At 39.2% G+C, this 20,220-nt stretch overlaps 1 protein-coding gene across 5 annotated transcripts in view; it reads right to left on the bottom strand.

The window, feature by feature from the left end:
* Positions 1–3,561: 3,561 nt before the first annotated feature.
* Positions 3,562–20,220, bottom strand: part of sh3pxd2aa (SH3 and PX domains 2Aa) — an 81,904-nt gene continuing 65,245 nt past the window's right edge. For 3 of the 5 annotated variants that reach the window (XM_037254298.1, XM_037254311.1, XM_037254331.1), the window contains 8 exons: positions 16,323–16,436; positions 12,971–13,054; positions 8,731–8,848; positions 7,879–8,285; positions 7,747–7,761; positions 7,524–7,573; positions 7,241–7,360; positions 3,562–6,310 (listed from right to left, as the gene is read on the bottom strand). In XM_037254298.1, coding sequence (XP_037110193.1) covers positions 4,292–6,310; positions 7,241–7,360; positions 7,524–7,573; positions 7,747–7,761; positions 7,879–8,285; positions 8,731–8,848; positions 12,971–13,054; positions 16,323–16,436 — 2,927 coding nt within the window. In that variant the 3' untranslated portion in view covers positions 3,562–4,291. The remainder of the gene's footprint in view (positions 6,311–7,240; positions 7,361–7,523; positions 7,574–7,746; positions 7,762–7,878; positions 8,286–8,730; positions 8,849–12,970; positions 13,055–16,322; positions 16,437–20,220) is intronic. The other 2 variants (XM_037254306.1, XM_037254321.1) reach the window with 1 other exon arrangement.

Below are 20,220 nucleotides of genomic sequence, written 5' to 3'. Positions count from 1 at the left end.
ACAGGCCGCATTTGGCACTGTGGGAACATCTGAAAGCTTCTCTTCCCTTCACGACCTAATTATTTCATTGACTGCTTTTACCAAGGAAATGTTTAAACATGTAACCCTGAAAACTCTTCCTTTTTTGTTTCTGAAGAGCTGAATTAGAAAACCCTTGAACCCTTATTTACTGAAAGATGAACTGAATTTGGATGCCTGCTACAGGCCACCTTAAATTTGATTCGGTTAAAGACAATTTGAGAGGTAAGTGTCGCTGATCATGGCAAATATTCTGCATTCATGACGTTTTAGGACCTAGCTTGAACTCAAAATGTGTAATCTATCAAAAGATATTGGACATACTTTGCAAAATAAGTTTTATTTGCCCTCAAAACACTCACTAAAATTTAAATACTTAAAAGGCAAAAGTTTTTCTGTTTTAAAATGTAGATTTCATTTGTAGGCCCGGCTACAGCATCCAATAACATAGCTGTTAAGACTGGTTAGTAATAAAACTGTAAATGTCAATGAAGACATCCATGAAGGTGAGTAGCAAACACAGAGAAAAGAGTGGAGACAACATAAATGACACAAATATCAAAATTCCATTCACGCACAAATATGACAGCTCAGAGGAGGCCCCTGGTGCCACGACTCTCCATCTGTGAAGTAGTCCCGGTTGTCAACAATTTCAACAGCAAAATAAGCTTATGGCTTGCTGTCTTGTCTTTTCTGTCGGGTATTTCCATAAAGATGAGCAAAGACTCACATGTGTCATTAAGTCATTTCCACCAAGGTACAAGAATATAAGATGTCACATACAATTGCTTTGGTCCAATGAGCATGGATTTTAGTTTAATGAGAAAATGGTTTGTCATGTTTACTCTTTTTGACAAATACACATATGGCATTCTTGAAATCATTGGAAAAGCCAAGAACAAGAAATGGTTATTTGGCAGGGAATACTTACACCCAACATGCAATGTGTAATCCTTCATATTGTTCTTTTTTTTTTTTTTTTTTAGACCTGCAATCATTATCCTCCACACATTACTATTGCACATTTTCTCCAGGGCTGATGGGGGTAAAAATACAAACGACATAAAATAATTCCCTTGCAATCAGCCAAGTAAATTCAGCTTTATAAAAAAGACAAAAACACGGGCAAAAAATTAGCTTGGGCAAAAATGTTAAAGCGAGACGCACATTTACATAATGCCTTCGTCTAGTTATGCTGCCTTATGGCAAGAGAGGATCTGTTTCAAATCGTTGGTCCATGAATTACGTTTGCATCAATTCATAGCAATGCCTCCGTCCGACAATAAAATCACTTTAGTTGCTGTGCAAACACGAAAGTTTTTTTTTCTTTTTTCAATTCATATGCATGATTCCTTATTTTAATGTGGATAATCAAACTGATTGTCAAACCAATAACATATGACAGTTTACAATAAATATGTACCTCAATCAGGCATTATGTAAAATACAACAAAGATGAAGGAAGTGCCGATGGTTTGTTGAAGTTGCAGCGCACAGCATAAAAAAAAAACTACTTTTAAGAGAAAAAAAAAAGGCCTGTAATATTTAAGCTGTGAAAAATAGACAATCAAATTGTGTACTTTTTTTTAAGGCTCACTGACCAGCAGTGCATTTCTCATTGCACTGAGGTAGACAAGATAAATAATAAAATCCTTTTGTAGTGCCTTTTCATCGCCACATGATGTCTCTATTTCACAATTTTACTGCATCTGGTCAGTACATTGGTCACAAAGGAAATAAAATAATTTAGAAGTGAGCAAAATTAAAATAAAAACTACTATGCTGAGTGTTGACTGCGTCTTAAAATTAATGCCCAGTAAAAACATGTTTTCATAGTGCATCAATCAACAAAACAGAACCACTTCATTCCTCAATACTGTAATTGTGCATTCACATTTAAATTAAAACAGTTTTGCCAAAATAGATAACTGCGTTCTAGCAGATAAGGTACCTTTTATTCATTTGAATAATACTGTCCAGCAGAAAACAAATAAAGTTAGCACTGTTCATTAGAAAATGTATTTCAGCAGTCTTGAACATCGGCCATTTGGGCTGTAAAAACTCTTAAATCTAAAGTATGAAAATGTTATTTCCTGTTTTTGTTTAGTTTTTATTTAAAACATTTTTTTTACCATGCTAAGATTTATCTACAGTGCTCAACCAATATGTTGTGATATTCGACACTTGGCCCAGTTGCTTCAAATTAAGAATTGGTAAAGTATTGTTTCTGTAATAGCTAATAATACATGAGTATGTAGGTGGCCTTTAATCAAAAGTATATCTTAATGCTAAAGTCTCATTGTTGTGTTATTTTTCCAAATACGAACAATAAAACAAATGATGGTTTCTTGATTAAGATATGAAATTATAGTTATTGATTACATTACTGAACAAAAAAACACTTTTTTTTTTTTTTTAATTTTCAGAGAAGCCTGGTGTGCCGGGTCAAATTTGAAAATGATGAATTCAGTTTGACATTCCATATGTTCAAACTGCTAAAATGTCAAGAGCTTACTGAAAATTAAACAGTCTGCATTAAAGCACTTTGAGGCAAGTAATGTTAATGGTAAAATAGATATGTTTATGCACTGTTTATGGTTGTCAGTGATGTCGCTGTATGCCTTCATTGCTGCCTAATACACATTCTTCTTTTATCAAGTTGTTCCAGGTTTTCATGTTACAGTTCAGAATTGTTATTCTATGTACTTTGTGGAACACTTGATTATTAGTACCATAAATGAATGAAATGCTCACATTATGGGCAAATGCAATACAAAGGCATTTGTACAGTATGCTCCTGGATTTAAATTATTCCACGGAATTTCCAGTCGGCACGGCACTCACACAACAGCAGTAATATTTTGTAAAAGATATATACAACACATATACAACACAGTCAACAAAACGCAGTGAAACAAACTATTAATCACTTGGGTAATAATTGTTTCACTTCAGGATATTAATTTACCCCTCAAAAATGCTGTTCCGTATTGCAAAATAAACTGCTTGAGACGATTTATATCTCATCTAATCATTTGTAATTTGATGTACTGGATGTTTTGATTTGGGGAGGGGGGGCAAAACATTAGGCACAAATACGCGACTGATTATTGAAAAGTCTATGGACCCCTTTATGGCCAACGACCTGATTAACATTTATGGTCGTAGAGTTAATTTACTCACATATTCATTCAAATGACAATTTTTTGTGTCCATTTCTACATAAACGACGTTGAAAAATGCTCACCTATGTTTTCAAGCGAGTGTGCTGGATCTTTTTGCCTCCAGCTAAGCCACATCCCCAAAATGCCGCCACATTGTTTATAAACTCTAAAGCAGGGGTCTCAAACTCCAGTTTTCGGGGGCCGCATTCCTACATGTTTTCCAAGTTTCCCTCGTTAAACACACCTGATTCAATTATCAGGCTCCTGCAGAACGGGAGGATGAACTGATCATTTGAATCAGGTGTGTTTAACGAGGGAAACTTGGAAAACATGTAGGAATGCGGCCCCCGAGGACTGGAGTTTGAGACCCCTGCTCTAAAGGGTCCATACGTTGCGACTAATTAGACTATTGTGTGTTTTGCAAAAGTCACTCGAGTTGTAGAATGTTGAAAGAGCTTTTACTTTGATCACATTGGCTGCTGGCAGATGAGATGTCACAAGAAAGCAGAAATAATTATCTAAGGAATCATCAACTCAACATTAAACACTAACATTCAAAATACAACACAGAGAAAAGCCTTTTTTTTGATGAGTGGAACTTGAAATATCATTCTCAGCCCATCAAACATGTGCCTTCCATTTAAGCCTTAACCAATTATCACGCTAGATCCCAAACAGTTGTTTCAACTTGATGTTGGAGTCACCAAGTGGTGGTATTCAAAGATGTATGGCACATTTAAAAGATTTGGTTGGTGTAACAATTATCTATCCACCATTTAGTACTTCCATTTAGGTGAAACACAAAAGGCACTTATCAACCATCACAATCTGTGATGTAATTATAGAAAAACCCCTTTCTGACCATGTTGTAAGGTGGGCCTTGTCAAATATTGTCCCAGATCCTTTGCTTTCGCTCCCAGGTAAAATGCTTCACACTCTCCGTACACCTATTTAAGTATCCCACTACTTAATGTGTCCTTTTCTCGAAGTGGCTATATTCAATGGCGTATTGCTTGTGGGAGACTGTGGGTAACATTCTTAAAGGATTATGTCACCCACTTCCTCAGGGACTTCAAAAAAAAATGTGTTGAAGTGAATATGGGTGGCTTTTATTTCTTGCGCTCTAGGTAATTGGATGGGACCCAGCCTTTACGGGGAAGCAGGCTGTCTTGCACCTGGCAGTACCACCAACCATTGGGGTTTCGCTCCAAGACCTCCAGACAGGTGCCCTCAGTAAATCCCATAGTCTCTTCATCACCATGGTAATCGGCGATGGACACATACACATCCCTACCAAGGTTGTTTTTGATCAGCTGGCTCTTCTCTATGGGTTTGGGACGGACTGTGGACACAGGGATACCATTGCGCTGGCTTAATCTGCCAAGGGGATCCTGGACATTGCTTGAGACGAACCCGCTCACCGAGGACCCAAGGTTCGAGCGCTCGGCAGGTCTTGTCTGACTTTCAACGACCACGTGTGGTCGCACTGTGCTGAAGGAGGCATTTCGGTGGACACCAAGTGTGGCAGAACCGGAGCCATAGCGATCACTCCTGCCAAGTGAGTCATTTCGTCTCAGGGATCCCGTCATGTAATGTGTATCCTTAGCTGGCTGCGTTGACGTCACAAATACAGACTGAGGCCTCACTGCCACTTGGCGTACCCCATTCCTCATCCGCACACTTCCATTAACCACCCCAGATGGCTTTGTGAAGCCCCCCGGAGGCTTGGAAGGAATTGGCGGAGTGTTCCTTTGCAATCCTTGATGCTGCTGGGTCAAAACCTGAATATTGACATTATTTAGAGCCATAACGTGCTTTTCATTTTTCTCAAGGCTATTGGACTTACTGCCACCACTGCCATGTCCATCTGATTCTCGCCTCGCAGCATCACCTGCTCGCTTGACAGGTTCTAAAAAGTATGAGGGAGCCCAACCCTCCTCAGAACCCCAGCGCACGTACCACCAGCCACTCTCTTGCTTCTCCTGAACTTCCACCTCCACCCCAGCTGGAAAGCTGATCTCAGATTCTTGGACTTTCTTGTAGGCATCCAGGGAGCGGTAGAGACAAGATCCCACTGCGTCAGTCTCTCCATAGCTACTTTTGGAGTACACAGATGAAAGATCCGATGCACTGCGTGAGCTGACAGATTCCTCAGATGATATTACAGAGGTTGTCTCAGCGTCTTCTCCTCGAGAAGGCTTCGGTCCAAGTCGTAAATGACTTGTGGGCTTCAAATGGCGTCTCAGGGAACTGATGTCCATCCTCTCAGGACTCTGAGGATCTGACTTAGTCAGGAGTGGTTTAGGTCTGACAGAAGGCTTCGGTCTAGTTGACGGGCTCTGACCTATTCTCTGCTCCACATCCTGGCTAGTGCCTGTGCATTTCTTGGTGCCTCGATTCAATTCGTCTGACGAGGAATGGGGATTGTTCTCGTGGGACCGGAAGTGAATGTCTGTATGTCTACCAAGAGTTTGGCTTCTTCTATTCATCTCTGGGGTCACTGTTTTTGTGGGGTGACCAGGCAACGGTGAAGACCCAGAGGGTTTGCGTGGAACTGTTGAAGAATGGTAGGTCCTTGGAGAGTTGGGCTCACTTGACACTTTAGCGGTCTTTCCCTCCATCCCACTACTAGAGCGAAAGCCGTCATTTTCATAGATACATTCCTCTTTAGCAACTTCTTCGACGGATCTAAATGAGGCCCTCCGTTGGGTGAAAACTGGTGATTTTTTGCAGACGGGAGGGGAAGCTTTACTTGAAGGCGGGGAACTGCGATACTTGTTGCTGACTATATTACTAATCTTAACATCCAGGGAATGTTCATCTTTGAGAGAATCTGTATCCGATTCACCTTCACAGCCAATTGCAGGAACATCGTATTCAGGTTCCTCATACACAGACCTTTTTACTGAGTCTGTTACTTTAGGAGTGGATGTGGCAGGAGGAGGAGGCTCCTCAGAATCATGCTTTTTCACAGGCGGTGCTGGGGGTGGGACTTTGGGCCTGGTCAGGGTGCTGGTTCGACGGCTGATGTTGGGCTTCTTGCGTTTGTCGATGTAGGAACATGGCGCCCAGCCCTCCATCTCTCCAATTTGTACATACCACCAACCTCCAGGGTTCTTCTCTATCACCTATACAACAAAGGAGACAAAACTTTAAAATTGCACATTTTCACATCTTTATGTCTTTGTTATGGATGGCACGGTACATTGTGCACGGTAAAATCTACCCTTACGGACTGTGTTTTTTCTGCCATTGCATTGATGCTGTGTTTGTGTGTGTCATTCACTCAATAATAGTTGCTTTGAAAGTGTGTTCACATTAAATCACTAGAATGATTTGAGATTCAAAATTTTGAAGAAGCAACAGCATTCAAACTGCATTGATAAAGATTGGCAGCCTTTTTTGTGTACAAAGATGTGTGGGTTGGTCAATAATGAAAACGCTCAACTTAACTGTGAGGTCTGAAGAGTGCGAGCATGACCACTCGCACAATGCTGAACCCAACTGTTATATGTTTTGTAAGTAGTGTTTTTTGCTTATATTTTTGTATGATCATTTGTTTTACATTATGATACTACTGTATTGTTTTTACAATTAATCAAAGAATAAGAGGCAGATCGCCATTTAAAAAAGTTACGTTTGTTTAAATAACAGTTAACTTGAAATAAGTTATTTCATTCAGTACCGTACAAAATATTTTTTATGACAAGGAGAATAAGGAGATCATATTAGACAGAAAACAATTTTTTTATGCACAAAACACATACCAAAAATGCAGCAAACCGTGGCCCAACAACTGAATTGCCTCAGGCAACGTAAGCCTTAAACACATACACGTTTTAGGCTGAATTTCAATAATCATCCTTTCAGATTTCAGATTTTAGGATCTAGATTTTGTCTGCTGCAAGGCTGCAGCCCCCCCCCCCCCCCCAAAGAAAATCTAAGAAAAAAAAATACTACAAAGATTGAATTGCAACATAATGTCCAGCAATCATGCCTAACCAATAAGCATTGGCTGAATCAATTAAGTGATGAGTAATGTGTTTATGGCTTCTCACATCAGCCTTTTGTCCTCCACGGAAGCTGATGCCATCAGAAATGGATGACTGGAAATCTGCAATGGTGTAATACTCTGCTTCCACAGCAGGTGGTTCTGGTGGCTTGGGCAACTGCAACCCCTTATAAGCAAAAGAAGCAAACTTGTCATTAGCAGAGATAATATGAAAACTTCACACCAAAAGATTCAAGCTAATGTTTGAACCCGGATTGTGATGCAGACGTGCTAGCTAATACATGCTAGAATTCCACCCTGCAGGAATGCTAGTGTGTCAAATGTCTTACCAAATTGGTCCCTCTTCTTGGAGGAGGTTTTTGTCTCAGATTGGGAGACCCTAACAAAAAAAAAAGTCAATAATTTCAAATGCAAGCACTCAAACAACAATCACTAGTGAAGCAAACAATTAACATGTGTTTTTAGTAGGTGAGCAGAATGGAAATCCACACAACAAACCCATGTTATATCACAGGTTAGGTTTTCATTAGGTAGAGAACCAGTGTAGCTTACCTATGGAGTCAAAGCCTACACAAATGGAAAATGACTTCATTTGAGATAAATGCTCATATTCACAAATACAATCAACACTCCATGAAATGCCAGATTCAGGGTTGAATAAGATACAATACCAAAAATACTCACCGACTTCAACTCTGTGAGGCGCAACTCTGGCAACGGCCGGGGAACCCGGTTCGCCTCTCGCTTTGGCTTCGCTTCGAGCAGAGCTCGCTGCTGCTATTCCCAGACATGGACTGTTGGTATCACGGCCTGCGCTCAACCGCCTGCCTGTCTCAGCATTGATCTCAGAGCTAAAGGGCATGGGCAAGCTGATCTCACTCTTGGAGATGTGGCGCTCTGGTGTGGTGCTACCCTCGCCGTCTGTCTGGATGTCCTTTTCACTGACCGCTTTCTTTTGTAAAAGACTGCTGATCTCCATGATGTTGCCAATGATTTCCACAGGGCCCGACAGTGGCTTCTTTCGAGGAGAGAAGTCTTCTTTTAACTTTTTCAAGTAGGAGGCAGGGGCCCATCCTTCTTTCCCTAAATATCTAAGAGCAAAAGGATAGCTTCAGTGTGAGTAAAAGTGACACATAGCAATGAACAAAAAAAGTTATATTTGCAAAAACATTTATTGAGGGAAAAAAAAGATCCGGGAATAAAGTTAATGAAGAACAAGGAAAAATGTGTACGTAACCGGCGATCATTATGGGCGTCAGGTATTGGTACTTGATATCAGTGAGTCCTTGAGTAAATACTTGTACTAATATCAAATGTGATAACAGTGGTGTTGAAGTTGAACATCCCAAATTTTTGTGTTCCATCAGGTTCTTATTGTTGGGATTATGGGATGTTGCCATCTAACATGAAGCATAGCATACTGTGTCCATATTGATTTGCCTGAAATGCATCCTTGCATTGCAGAACCTTGTGAATATTATTGTGATATATACTACACATGTAAACATTTTACGTATAGTGCAAGGATGCACTCACCTGACATACCACCAGCCTTCAAGGTTCTTTTGAATAACTTCCACAGTGACTCCTTTCTCAAAGCTGACTTCATCCTTCCCTTGACTGCTATATGGCTGTATTGTTACATACTTCTCTTCTGAAGGCAAATGGATGTTGAGAATGAAAAAAATGAGAAAGTGAAATAAGATTTTAGTATTTAACAGTCTTTCATTGTTTTAAATAGCAGTAGGGCTAAATATGTTCACCACATTCCACTTCTACCTGAAGACTATAATAGAACACAAGACCCTCACTTTTGTCCTTAAAAGATAAGTCCCTTTACTAGTAATCGCTGCTGTCTGGTACTTCACGGGATCTGGACTTTGATGCAGCATTCATCTTAACACAATATCATTATTATTATTGTGCCCTTTTTAAATTTATTGGAGAGCAGTAGAATGTTGAGCAAGCAGCAGAGAATGAGGCAAGACTAGGATAGATTGGACTTCCAGGAAGTGGGACAGATAGCTGATTCGTGGACAGCAAATTAGATTTTCATAGTGGATAATGAATTATTATGGTAGGCAGCAGAGAACCATCCTTTAAATATGCATAGCAATGACTTTGGTGAAAAGAATCCAAAGAGGGATGTAAAATGAAGAAGCTGATGAGGTAGAGAAGCCTTAATATGAGATGGCTGATGGAGGGAGATTTCTCAAGGAAACAGGAGTCACAGCTAAAGGGTGTTTTTCTTCAGTAAGGAATGTTTGATATACTTCACATTCATTTTACTTCTACACAGTCAAGTTAAAAAATGTGGAGTAGATTAGACTCCAGCGATTAAGCTGGGTTTTCAAAGAAAGCAAGTAGATGGGAATAATGCTTATTCTACATAGAATAATAAATGACATAGCTGCTGCACAATTCTACATAGTCAATATGTAAACCTGTAGATTTTCATTGTACTTTATGGGTGTGAATGTAGTGTATTTCTTTTTAGTTGCTCATTTATTCCTCCAAATTATGAGAATAAATTGTTTTCATTTTTGTTTGTTCCAATAATTAAAAAGAAAAAAAATACAATTTCCATGATGCTTTGTGGAAGCGTGACAATTTGGCACTCAACAAACCCATTAGCTGTCCTCGCATAGCTGCATTGAGGTCTTCATTCTTATTTTTTCCAGACCACATCTTAGGCCAATCACCATGAATATATAACAGTGATCTTGGAAGATATGTACTTTACAAAACAACACAAATGTGGTGAGCCATACAGAGCAATGGAGCAAGCTGAGTGGGTGCTCAGAGGCATTCTATAAATCTGATTAGGGACCTGCTGTCAGTAATGGCTCTCTGTGATGATACAAAGCAGCCTGCCAAACACAGGGCAGGGTGGCTCTCATTGCACATTGGCACCTTCAATATACAACAAGGTCACTTGGACATCAGTAGCAAATCAACACTCCTGTAAAAGTCAAAGCACTCTGTCCTGGCTATGTGGTCCCTTGTTTTATTGTTGAGCTGAATATTACTTGCCCTTGTTACAGGATGAAATGGGATCTGTCTTGTTTTAGCATAAGTATCGTTGGTAAGGGTTTCTTCCATTAACAAATTGCTTGTAGCATATATGTACATTTTGAGTGATTTGTTTGACTGTTTTTTTTTGGGGGGGGGTCAATACTACTAAATCAAACTGCACCTCGAATGCCAGCACAGAGCTGTAAAACTGCATTCACTCATCTTGTCACTAATGCTGCAATGCATTATCAGGCATTAACAGTGGCGGTTCCATTCACAGAGTTAAGGTGAAACAAGGAGGTTAAGGACAATACAAGGGAATCAGAATAACAAAATGTTTCCATTTCAGTTGTACATGTTTAGGGCAAAGACAATAAGGTATTAATAATTGAGCAGCATTTTTGCAAAATTCCATTTGTTTCTCTAAATGCCCACTTCCCCAGGTTTTTGAACACCCTTAAGTTAAAATACCTGAAGCTTAGAATAAGTGCCCTATGACCACAGGAGAAAACTGCAGTCCTTCCATTTCTTTCCAGGCATCCTAGCACACATTCCATCTTGAACCCATGTGACTCGAATGTCACATCAGGAAGACTAACTGACCATATGCGACCTCAATCACACAGAAAACATACAATAGCTTTCAAAGGTTAATGGCCTGAACTCATCACCATCACCTGTCAAAATTCTCTTGACCAATAAAAATCCTTTGGCAGCAAGGTTGTATTGATGTGAATAGAAGGAATTACAATCTTCATCAATCAATCTGGAGTAGGGCTGACTTCCTGAATTTCATGTTGTGGGGCGACCAACAATGTTTGATCATTTCATGATCCTGACTTAGTTGAACGCTTTAAGGGAAGGCCCAAATCAAGATCAATAAATATTTTAGATAGTTTGGTGTAGAAGATCACCACTGGCTTTGGGATAAACTAATCCAGAGATTGATCCTACAAATGTTATTTATTCATCACTATTTTTTTTTTTTTGGTCCATTTAGTGTTTTCCCATTTGTTGTAATGTAAAACACTTGCTGCATAAAATTCAGTTTTAACCTTTTCAACTAAGTTAGCAGCATAAATTTTGTCATTTAAAGTCTTGTTTCAGTCTATCACAATATAGTAGGGCTCTTCAATTATGAAAAAATATATTTAAAATTATTTCTTGTGATAATATTTAGGGCATTCTCTCTTCTTGGTGTTTTTAGTTGTAGGTCGTTGTTTTTTTTTTGTACAAACTTTTACATATTGTCGAGCAGATGTTGCAAAAAAACAAACGCCTACCATTTTTTTCCGTGTATAATACGCAAAATTTAACTAATTTATTGTCCTAAAATCTGGGGTGCGCATTATACATGGGTACAAATTTTTTTTAATTTTTTTTTTTTTTTTTAAGAAAATCATGGTACAACAAAACCAACAACAGGACTGACCGACAAAGACGTGGAACAAAAAGACAGGGTGACATTACCAAAGACAGGAACAGAAACCAAACAGACATCATGACAGTAACACATGCAATGATCCGACGGTGAGCGAGGGGCAGACAGGACTTAAATACAAAACACGTTACAAGAACAATAGTGTGTTTGTACTGTGCTCTGGTCATTTCGTCAAAGAAGGGATAATAGTCCTCTTCTCTTCTTGACTGACAATGAATGTGATAGTTTAATACAATCAGCAAATAACAAAATGCGTATTACAGGTAATATTTTATTTCACAACACTTTGCCTTGTTCCTTTCGTCTCTGCTGTTCACTTCAAACACGCTCCATACGAACGCAATGCTCTCGTATCAGACGCTTGCTCGATCACCTGCTCGTTTGCTGTCACAATGTACCCTACACAAATCCGAAACATTTGTTGCGGCTCCGAGTCACGACGAGGGGCAAGTTTTGGTTTCCAAGGGTGTTTTTATTCCTCTTCAACGTCTCTCCCATACAGAGCCGCCTTTTTCACATGTCCGCACGTCACTTTCCTCTCTTTTCATCTGATCGCGGTGGTGCCTTTACGGGCAGTCGGAGAAATCAACGCCAACAAAAAAAAATACATCCAGCCTAGTTAAGACCATACCAAAGACTATAAAAATGGGACCCATTGCCTCCCTGCGTGTGTGACGATCATTGGGACTTAAAAAAATTGGGTGCGTATTATACATGGGTACAGGCTTTTTTCCAGCATCAACATGCCATTTTTAGGGTGCGTATTATACATGGGGGCGCATTATACACGGAAAAAAACGGTAGTTCACACTGATGTGTGTGTTGCAGTGTCCGTACGGAATACGTGCGGACTGCAAGTCACACAACTGCAGTTTGAGTTTACGCAATAACAACCTTGTAGTATATGAAGAGCTACTTATAAACAACAGCCACGCTTGCCTTTCGTTCACATTCAAATGGTTTTTGGACATTATTTTTGGGACTTGGACGTTTTGTCTTTAAATCGTCTTATTTTGTCATGTTTAATTTATTTCTAGCTCATTTTTTTGTCTTTTAAATATGTCAGTCATAGACAACACGCATTCATATGTAATATGTTTTTATGAAGAAAAAAAATGTTTGCAGCACAGTTTTATTTTGAAAAGTACCAAATCTATGTCCCATGCTGACGCCTGACTTCCTAACAGGCTTCGCAGTATTTGTTCAGCTTCATAACAATCTGCATGTGGAATTCGGAGAAAATAGAAACATTGCAAAGACAATTCAGTGTAGTAGTCAAAGCATTTGCGTGTGAAAGCTCAACTGTGTCTGAAAGTTCACCTCTGCTTTGTTGGCGGTTCACAATACCCCCAAGTGTCCATCGACGATCAAGCCTCTTCAGATGGGCCTTGCGTCTTTTAGTCACTGATGATGATGAGGAGGATGGTATAAATTATGATGAGCAAACAAAAGGGGTGGGTAGGGAAAAAAAAAAAGAAATGTGTTGTTAGTACGAGAGCAAATAATTCATAGTCATGGATGCTGAAGTCAGCTGCATTTTATCTATTGTATTTCAAAGGCAAATTAGCAAATTAAGACAATTATGAGGTTAACAGAAATGCACAGTTAATGTTCACATTCACCAATACAGGCAGACACATTAAATCTGGTTATATAATGCAATAATGCAAATAATGCTGATAATTTCACAGCGGTTAGGCTAATCATCCATCCATCCATCCATTTTCTGAACCGCTTAGTCCCCACGGGGGTCGCGGGAGCGCTGGAGCCTATCCCAGCCGTCATCGGGCAGTAGGCGGGGGACACCCTGAACCGGTTGCCAGCCAATCGCAGGGCACACAGAGACAAACAACCATTTGCACCCGCACTCACACCTAGGGACAATTTGGAGTCTTCAATCGGCCTACCAAGCATGTTTTTGGGATGTGGGAGGAAACCGGAGTGCCCGGAGAAAACCCACGCGGGCCCGGGGAGAACATGCAAACTCCACACAGGGAGGGCCGGAGGTGGGATCGAACCCGCACCCTCCTAACTGTGAGGCAGACGTGCTACCCAGTGCGCCACCGAGCCGCCTAGGCTAAGCAATGTTCTCTAATCAAATGAAAAAATATTGCATTCCACCCTGCTATCCAACCAAATCCTAGTCACGGAATTAAAAATGAGTCTTATTTATCTGGTTCAGACCATATTTCTATACTGGTTGTACAATAAAAATACAAGCAGCATTGTTTAGAAGTGATGGAATTAACCCAAGATCACAATAAAAATATTACTGTATTTTCCGGACTATAAATCGCACCAGCCATAAAATGCATAATAAAGACGACCAAGACATATATATGTCGCACTGGAGTATAAGTCACATTTTTGGGAGAAATGTATCTGCTGAAATCCAACACCAAGAACAGACGTGTCATCTTCAAAGGCAATTTAAAATAAGAATAGAATAGAGGCAACAACAGGGTGAATAATTGTACGGTATGCTAACGTTACATGATACATAAACAAGGAAGTGAGACCGCGCCTCACGTAACTTATTAAGAGTTATCCAGATACGTAACTTTAGCATAAATAACATACTAACAAGTTTACCTAACTGTCCGTGTCACTCCAAATCACTAAATCCAATGAAGTCTTCATCCTCTGTGTCACTTTTAAACAACTCCGCTAACTCAGGAGATAGAAGATGCTGCGCTTCCTCTTCTATGTGGCTTACGTCAGACTCATTATCAGTTGCAGTTCCAATTATTACACAGGCCTAGATTGCCCTCTTGCGGTTTAGTGTGAAAATAACATGTGAAATTATAAAATAATGTCTTAATAATTTCACACATACACTACCGTTCAAAAGTTTGGGGTCACAAAATTGTTTGGGTGACCCCAAACTTTTGAACGGTAGTGTATATATTTATTTAGATAATTATTTATAGATTATATATATAATCTTCTGTGTAAAAAATCTTATAATATATATGTATACTTATATTCATAGATTTTTTATAATCTTATACAAATATAAGATATAATTTATAATATTTAATTCATATTGTTTTATTATAATAATATTTACACTACCGTTCAAAAGTTTGGGGTCACCCAAACAATTTTGTGACCCCAAACTTTTGAACGGTAGTGTAAGTCGCTCCTGAGTATACTGTAAGTCGCACCCCCGGCCAAACTATGAAAAAAACTGCGACTTATAGTCTGGAAAATCATCCTTCAAAACTGAGGGGGAGCACTATACATGAGCACACATTGTATTCATTACATTGTATATATACTGTATATATACGCTTTGTGTGACCTAGGGGTTGTGAAAAAAGGTGTCAATTCATTTTAATATGTTGTGCTGATAACATAATTTCCATTGCGCACAAAGATTCATGATGGCTTCACAAGTGGATTTGTCTCAAAACGGATTTTGACAAGAACAATGAATGGTCATAATAAAAAACACACGTCTTAGCCGTGCATTCTGCATAAAAGTTGGTTATTTCCCAGACTACAAATATTTTCCAAAACACCACATGGCCATTTAACAATGCTCTCTCTTTTCACTTGGTAAACATCGAGTCTGCTCTTCTTTGATTTTGTGACACCGTATCTCATCACGCGAGAGGAAGAAGCGGTGGAAGCTCAAATGAAGGCTTGAGTATTAACAGCCAAAACTGTTGCAGGAGGAACTTTGCTTTACACAAATAGTCCGAACACAAGGATTTCCAATCTATGACACTTCAATTTTTAAGTGCCACTGCCAACGAATTAGGGAAGCATACTTTAGTACAGAAAATTGTGAATCGTCTGCCATTTCTCAGTGAGACTGGATTTACTTGTTACAGTCCTCTTGAAATACAATACAGAAAAGTATTGCCTGAATTATCTAAAGTGATTCAGTTACATTTCATTTACCGTCCCATACACTCTTGCGTCTTTAGCTTGTGTATAGACATTTTAAGTCTGGAAGACTTTTGAAGGGTGATTTTTTTTTTGGTGTGTACTATTCTTTATTATTGCAGTCACATTATTTTGTACTGCTCCATGGATCACTGATTTCCTATTTCTCAATTATCCAAATGACGGACCCAAAATGCTTTGTCCTTTCCTTAGTTTCTATCAACACATTGACTTCAAACTTATTATGACTACATGAAAAAAACATTTTGGAATTGTTCTGTGATTAAAACACAATGGTAGATTTTTAACACCAAAAATATTTGACAGGAAATCTACTTGCATTTGACAGTAAAGTGCATATATTGTATACACACATACAGTATTTTTCACATCCATCACAACCTGTGTAGGTGTGCCTACTTATGCGTTTGCACATCAGTTATGGTAAATGGCTTTTCTTCTTTTTAGAGTGAGAAGGGGCATATAACAGAGTGATGAAAAAGATCAAATGAGGCTCTTGCAAAACTTGCTGCCTCCTGGGAATTGAAAGGAGCCAAAAACTGCTAACCATTTTGGTGGAGGGCTGGAGCCATTTCAATATGATGCAACTGTTGTAACTGGAAGTGTGGCTGTGATCGCACATTAGCATTTACTACTTGCTGTGTGTTGTGCTATTGCTCTCAGACAGAATTTGAAATTGTGAGATAATGTTTCATATTGCTCACAGTGCAAACAGAATGATGCATATGTCTCAGCATGTTTTTTCCCCCCCACATACCCTCTCCTGTCCTGGAGGTTCCTAAATCCAAATCATCTCTGGTTCCACTTTGGGAGTCAAGGTATGTGGCAGGCACCCATCCCTGCTCCTCCGCTGTGCTGACAAACCACCAACCTTGAAAGAGATGGAAGAACAAAACAAAACAGATTATAAAGACAACATCAGCTGTGTTGCCCATATAGCTCCTAAGATGCAAGTCACTGAATAGCAGATCTGCTGCAGCCTTGCAGAGAGATATAGCAATACACACAGATGCAAGTGGCTCATGATTCATAAAACTTTAACCTCATATCTGACAAGTCCCGAATACTATTATTGGCAAGTGGGGAGGGAAGGCACTAGTAACGTGGCTCTTGGTGCAAAAATAAAATCGTGACCAAAATGCTTTAGTGAGCAGTGTAGCCCATTTTCTTAAAAAAAACAACATGTATTCCACGTTTTGTGTTGTCTGATGCAATAATCTGATTCAGTCGATAGATTGGGCAAATGTTAGATTGTATAACAATGAGAAAATCTTTGGTAAAAAAAATGCCTCAGTTCACGCCCTCTTGGCATGCATGCAAAAGGCTCAGTTGTGTGTTTTCGCATGTCGTGCTCATTCAGTTAGTGCATTGAAAACGGCAGAAACGGTAACTTGGTTCATTTATTTCTGCTCTACTTTATCCCCATGTCACAAAAGAAACTGCAAACTGCTGGCAAGTGTTACGAGGAAGCCAAATTACATAACAGCTGGAAAAAAAAGATCTAATAGCTAATTAAACATAGTGTTAGTCTTTGTGATATTTATTGCTGCGTAGTTTTGTTTGTAGGACTCTTCTATCTTTGATTGCAAGAGTCAAATGGAGCTTCTCATGGCGAGAGAGTGAGTCATCTTTGTGCCTCACTGTTCAGGCATGACAAGCCTATTTCCGCTGAATGTAAACTCATGCACTAATGTTAGGAATAAAGCAGTAGAAAAATTATATTATAGACATTTTTACTTCAAAAGGTCCTTGACTTGGTGTGTGCTAGTTCATACGCCATTAGTTCTTCACAATAAAGAGTGTGAACTTGTTTTTATTATTGTACTTTAAAGCGTTTTGTTCACAGTGGTCGTGGACTTTGAAGTACTCGGCTGCTACAGCTTTGTGTTTGTCATATTTGAATCAATACCAGGGTCACTTTTTCTGGGCATATTAGATTTTGTATGTAGTATAATGTTTTGCAATAGCTATTGAGATATAATACAACTTGAATGAAACGGTCCCTCGGAACTCAAAATAAGCTGGTGTGTTGATGTGTACGTATATACGTGTGTTTGATTATGTACGCTGATGCTATATAGCGTAGGGCATTAGCATATTGACAAGTTTGTCCGCAATTTCTGGAGTCAATCATGCGACGAGGGTAGTTACAAGAGGGTGTAGCGAACATAGTAATTAAGCATACGGTACATGCTTCTCCCATTTCCCTCTCCCACTCGCCATCTCCCACAGTCCCTCATTTTGCATGCGCCTACTCCTATAGCAAGTTGTCTCACTTAAAGATTCATTTTACACTTTACATACATTCTTATGGAAAAAATAGCTCCTACTTATGAACTTTTTGACCTACAAATGTGATCACCGAATGAATTAAGTTATTAAGTAGAGTTACCACCTACGGACAATTTGGAGTGGTCACTCAGCCTACGATGCATGTTTTTGGAATGTGGGGGGAAACCGGCACACCCGAAGGAAACCCACGCAGGCACAGGGAGAATATGCAAATTCCACACAGTAAGGCCGGAGACGGAATCGAACCAGCACCTCTGAACTGTGAAGCGACGTACTAACCAGGTACCGGTTGACAATGTTCATATTGTGCATCACTACTCACGACCCATTATTATAATGACTGCATTGTTTGTGATCGGCGCTTTGATCAGCATATGGAAACATTGCTCATAGGTGAAAAAAAGTTATCTGGAGCCGATGCTTCAATTATTATTATTTTTAACAATTAACTCATCTAATCCCAGCCATTTTCACTGGTGACATACAATCCCAGTAGTTTTACTGGATTTTGACTGTGTTCTACTGCTGGAGAAACATGAGAAACACATGATTATAGACTCTCTTCTTTCAGCAGAAAAGTTATCTACTGACATTTTCCATTCTTTAAAATAAAGAATACAAACTTTCTGTCAAAGAATGTATTTCAAGCATATATTCAACTTCAACATTACATAGTACCGTTTTTTTTAATTTGCTTTGTTTATTTCGGCATGTACATAAAGAACACACTTGTTACAGATTTATCTGTTTGCCATGACTTCTCGAAAAGGGAAACAGGAGGAAGCAATTTTGCTCATCTAGTCCCGTCCCGATTACAACCAAGGTTTCACTACCAGACACACAATCTAAATCACTGCAGTGCAACCTATATACCACCATATACCATGAAGCGAGAAGGAACAAAATAAAAACATAGATTTGACCAGTATAACATGATTTGAATTCAGCAATAGCAAATAAACTAGAATTTTGAATAAAAGTTGAAAACAAAGGAAAACTGAAATTTGACCAGTATAACATATGATTTGAATACAGCAGTACCTATATAAACTGGAAGTTTGAATAACAATTTGTATTAATTGTTTTGAATACAGAAATGGCAGTTGATTTTTTTCAACATGTTTTAACAGTTGATTGGATACAACAGTAATATGTTTGAACACTTTGATTTGAATACAACGGTGACAGTTTAATCAATTTCCAGAAGGTTGGAGTCACAACCCCAAAGGCACCCTGGGCATCGTCCCCACCGACAGGCGGCACTTGCACCGACCGATCACACAGCTAATCGTCTCCCTAATCGTCTTTAGTGACAGCTCAAATACCTATAATGCCTTTCCTTCCATAAAACAACATGCACTACTACTAAAAGGACCTTTTGAAAAAAAATAATGATTTGTTAATTAAATTATTAATAACAAAATAATAAAAAATAATAAAAATAGTAATAAATGATGAAATAATTAATCATATAATTAATAAATAGAACAAAATAATTCATTTGCATATGAAAATATTGAACTAACTACATATTACATACATATTGAGTGAGTTGTGTGCGCGCGCATGTGCGTGTAAAATGATTCACACAGCAGACAAGCCTGAGCTTCAGTTAGAATCCGTCACACCCTTTTATCCAACGTTAAATGAAAGAAAATGTGTACACGCCTCCGGTAGCCTGGGAGTAGGTTGTTAAAGACGTATGTACGATATGCCTTTGATATGAAATGAGTTATTATGATATGTAAATGTTCGGCCATTATTGTAATGTAGTATATATAAAGCCATTGGACAGTCTGTGAGCGTATATATAGGACCGGTGCAGCAATTCACTTCCATCCCGCCCTTTCCACACATCAGCAAGAAACAGCCGAGCCGGCCAATGACAGTCATCAGTGGCCGTCAGAGGCTGTGAAATGACTCAACGTTAAATATGATGTTTTGCTTTCGAGAGGTGCTAGACCAGCGGTGGCCAACCCGCGGCTCGCGAGCCGCATGCGGCTCTTTGGCTGGTTTCATGCGGCTCATTTACGTTCATATCAACATTTGTGTTTGTTTTTCGTGCGTATTTGCTTCGCTTGAGTTCAATATGGTATTTTGGTCAAACGCGCATGCGCGTGAGGTGAAATCCCGCAAAGGAGGAGGGACAAACAGAGCGATTGGTTTTGCTGGCTTTTTAATGAATGGCGACTGTGACTACGGGGGCCCATTAGGTCCAGAAAAGCTGAGAAGACGCTTGCCAAAATGGCAAGGAAAAAATGCACAGCTAAACGAATATATGACGATGAACACAGGACGTTTTTAACAGAGTTAAAGTTGTTTTTTGTTGAACGCTATGGCAAGCCATTCTGCCTGATATGTCG

This window comes from Syngnathus acus, chromosome 1 (genome assembly GCF_901709675.1).
Source record: "Syngnathus acus chromosome 1, fSynAcu1.2, whole genome shotgun sequence".
Taxonomy (NCBI): Eukaryota; Metazoa; Chordata; class Actinopteri; order Syngnathiformes; family Syngnathidae; genus Syngnathus; species Syngnathus acus.
This window is presented reverse-complemented; position numbering and strand designations above follow the sequence as displayed.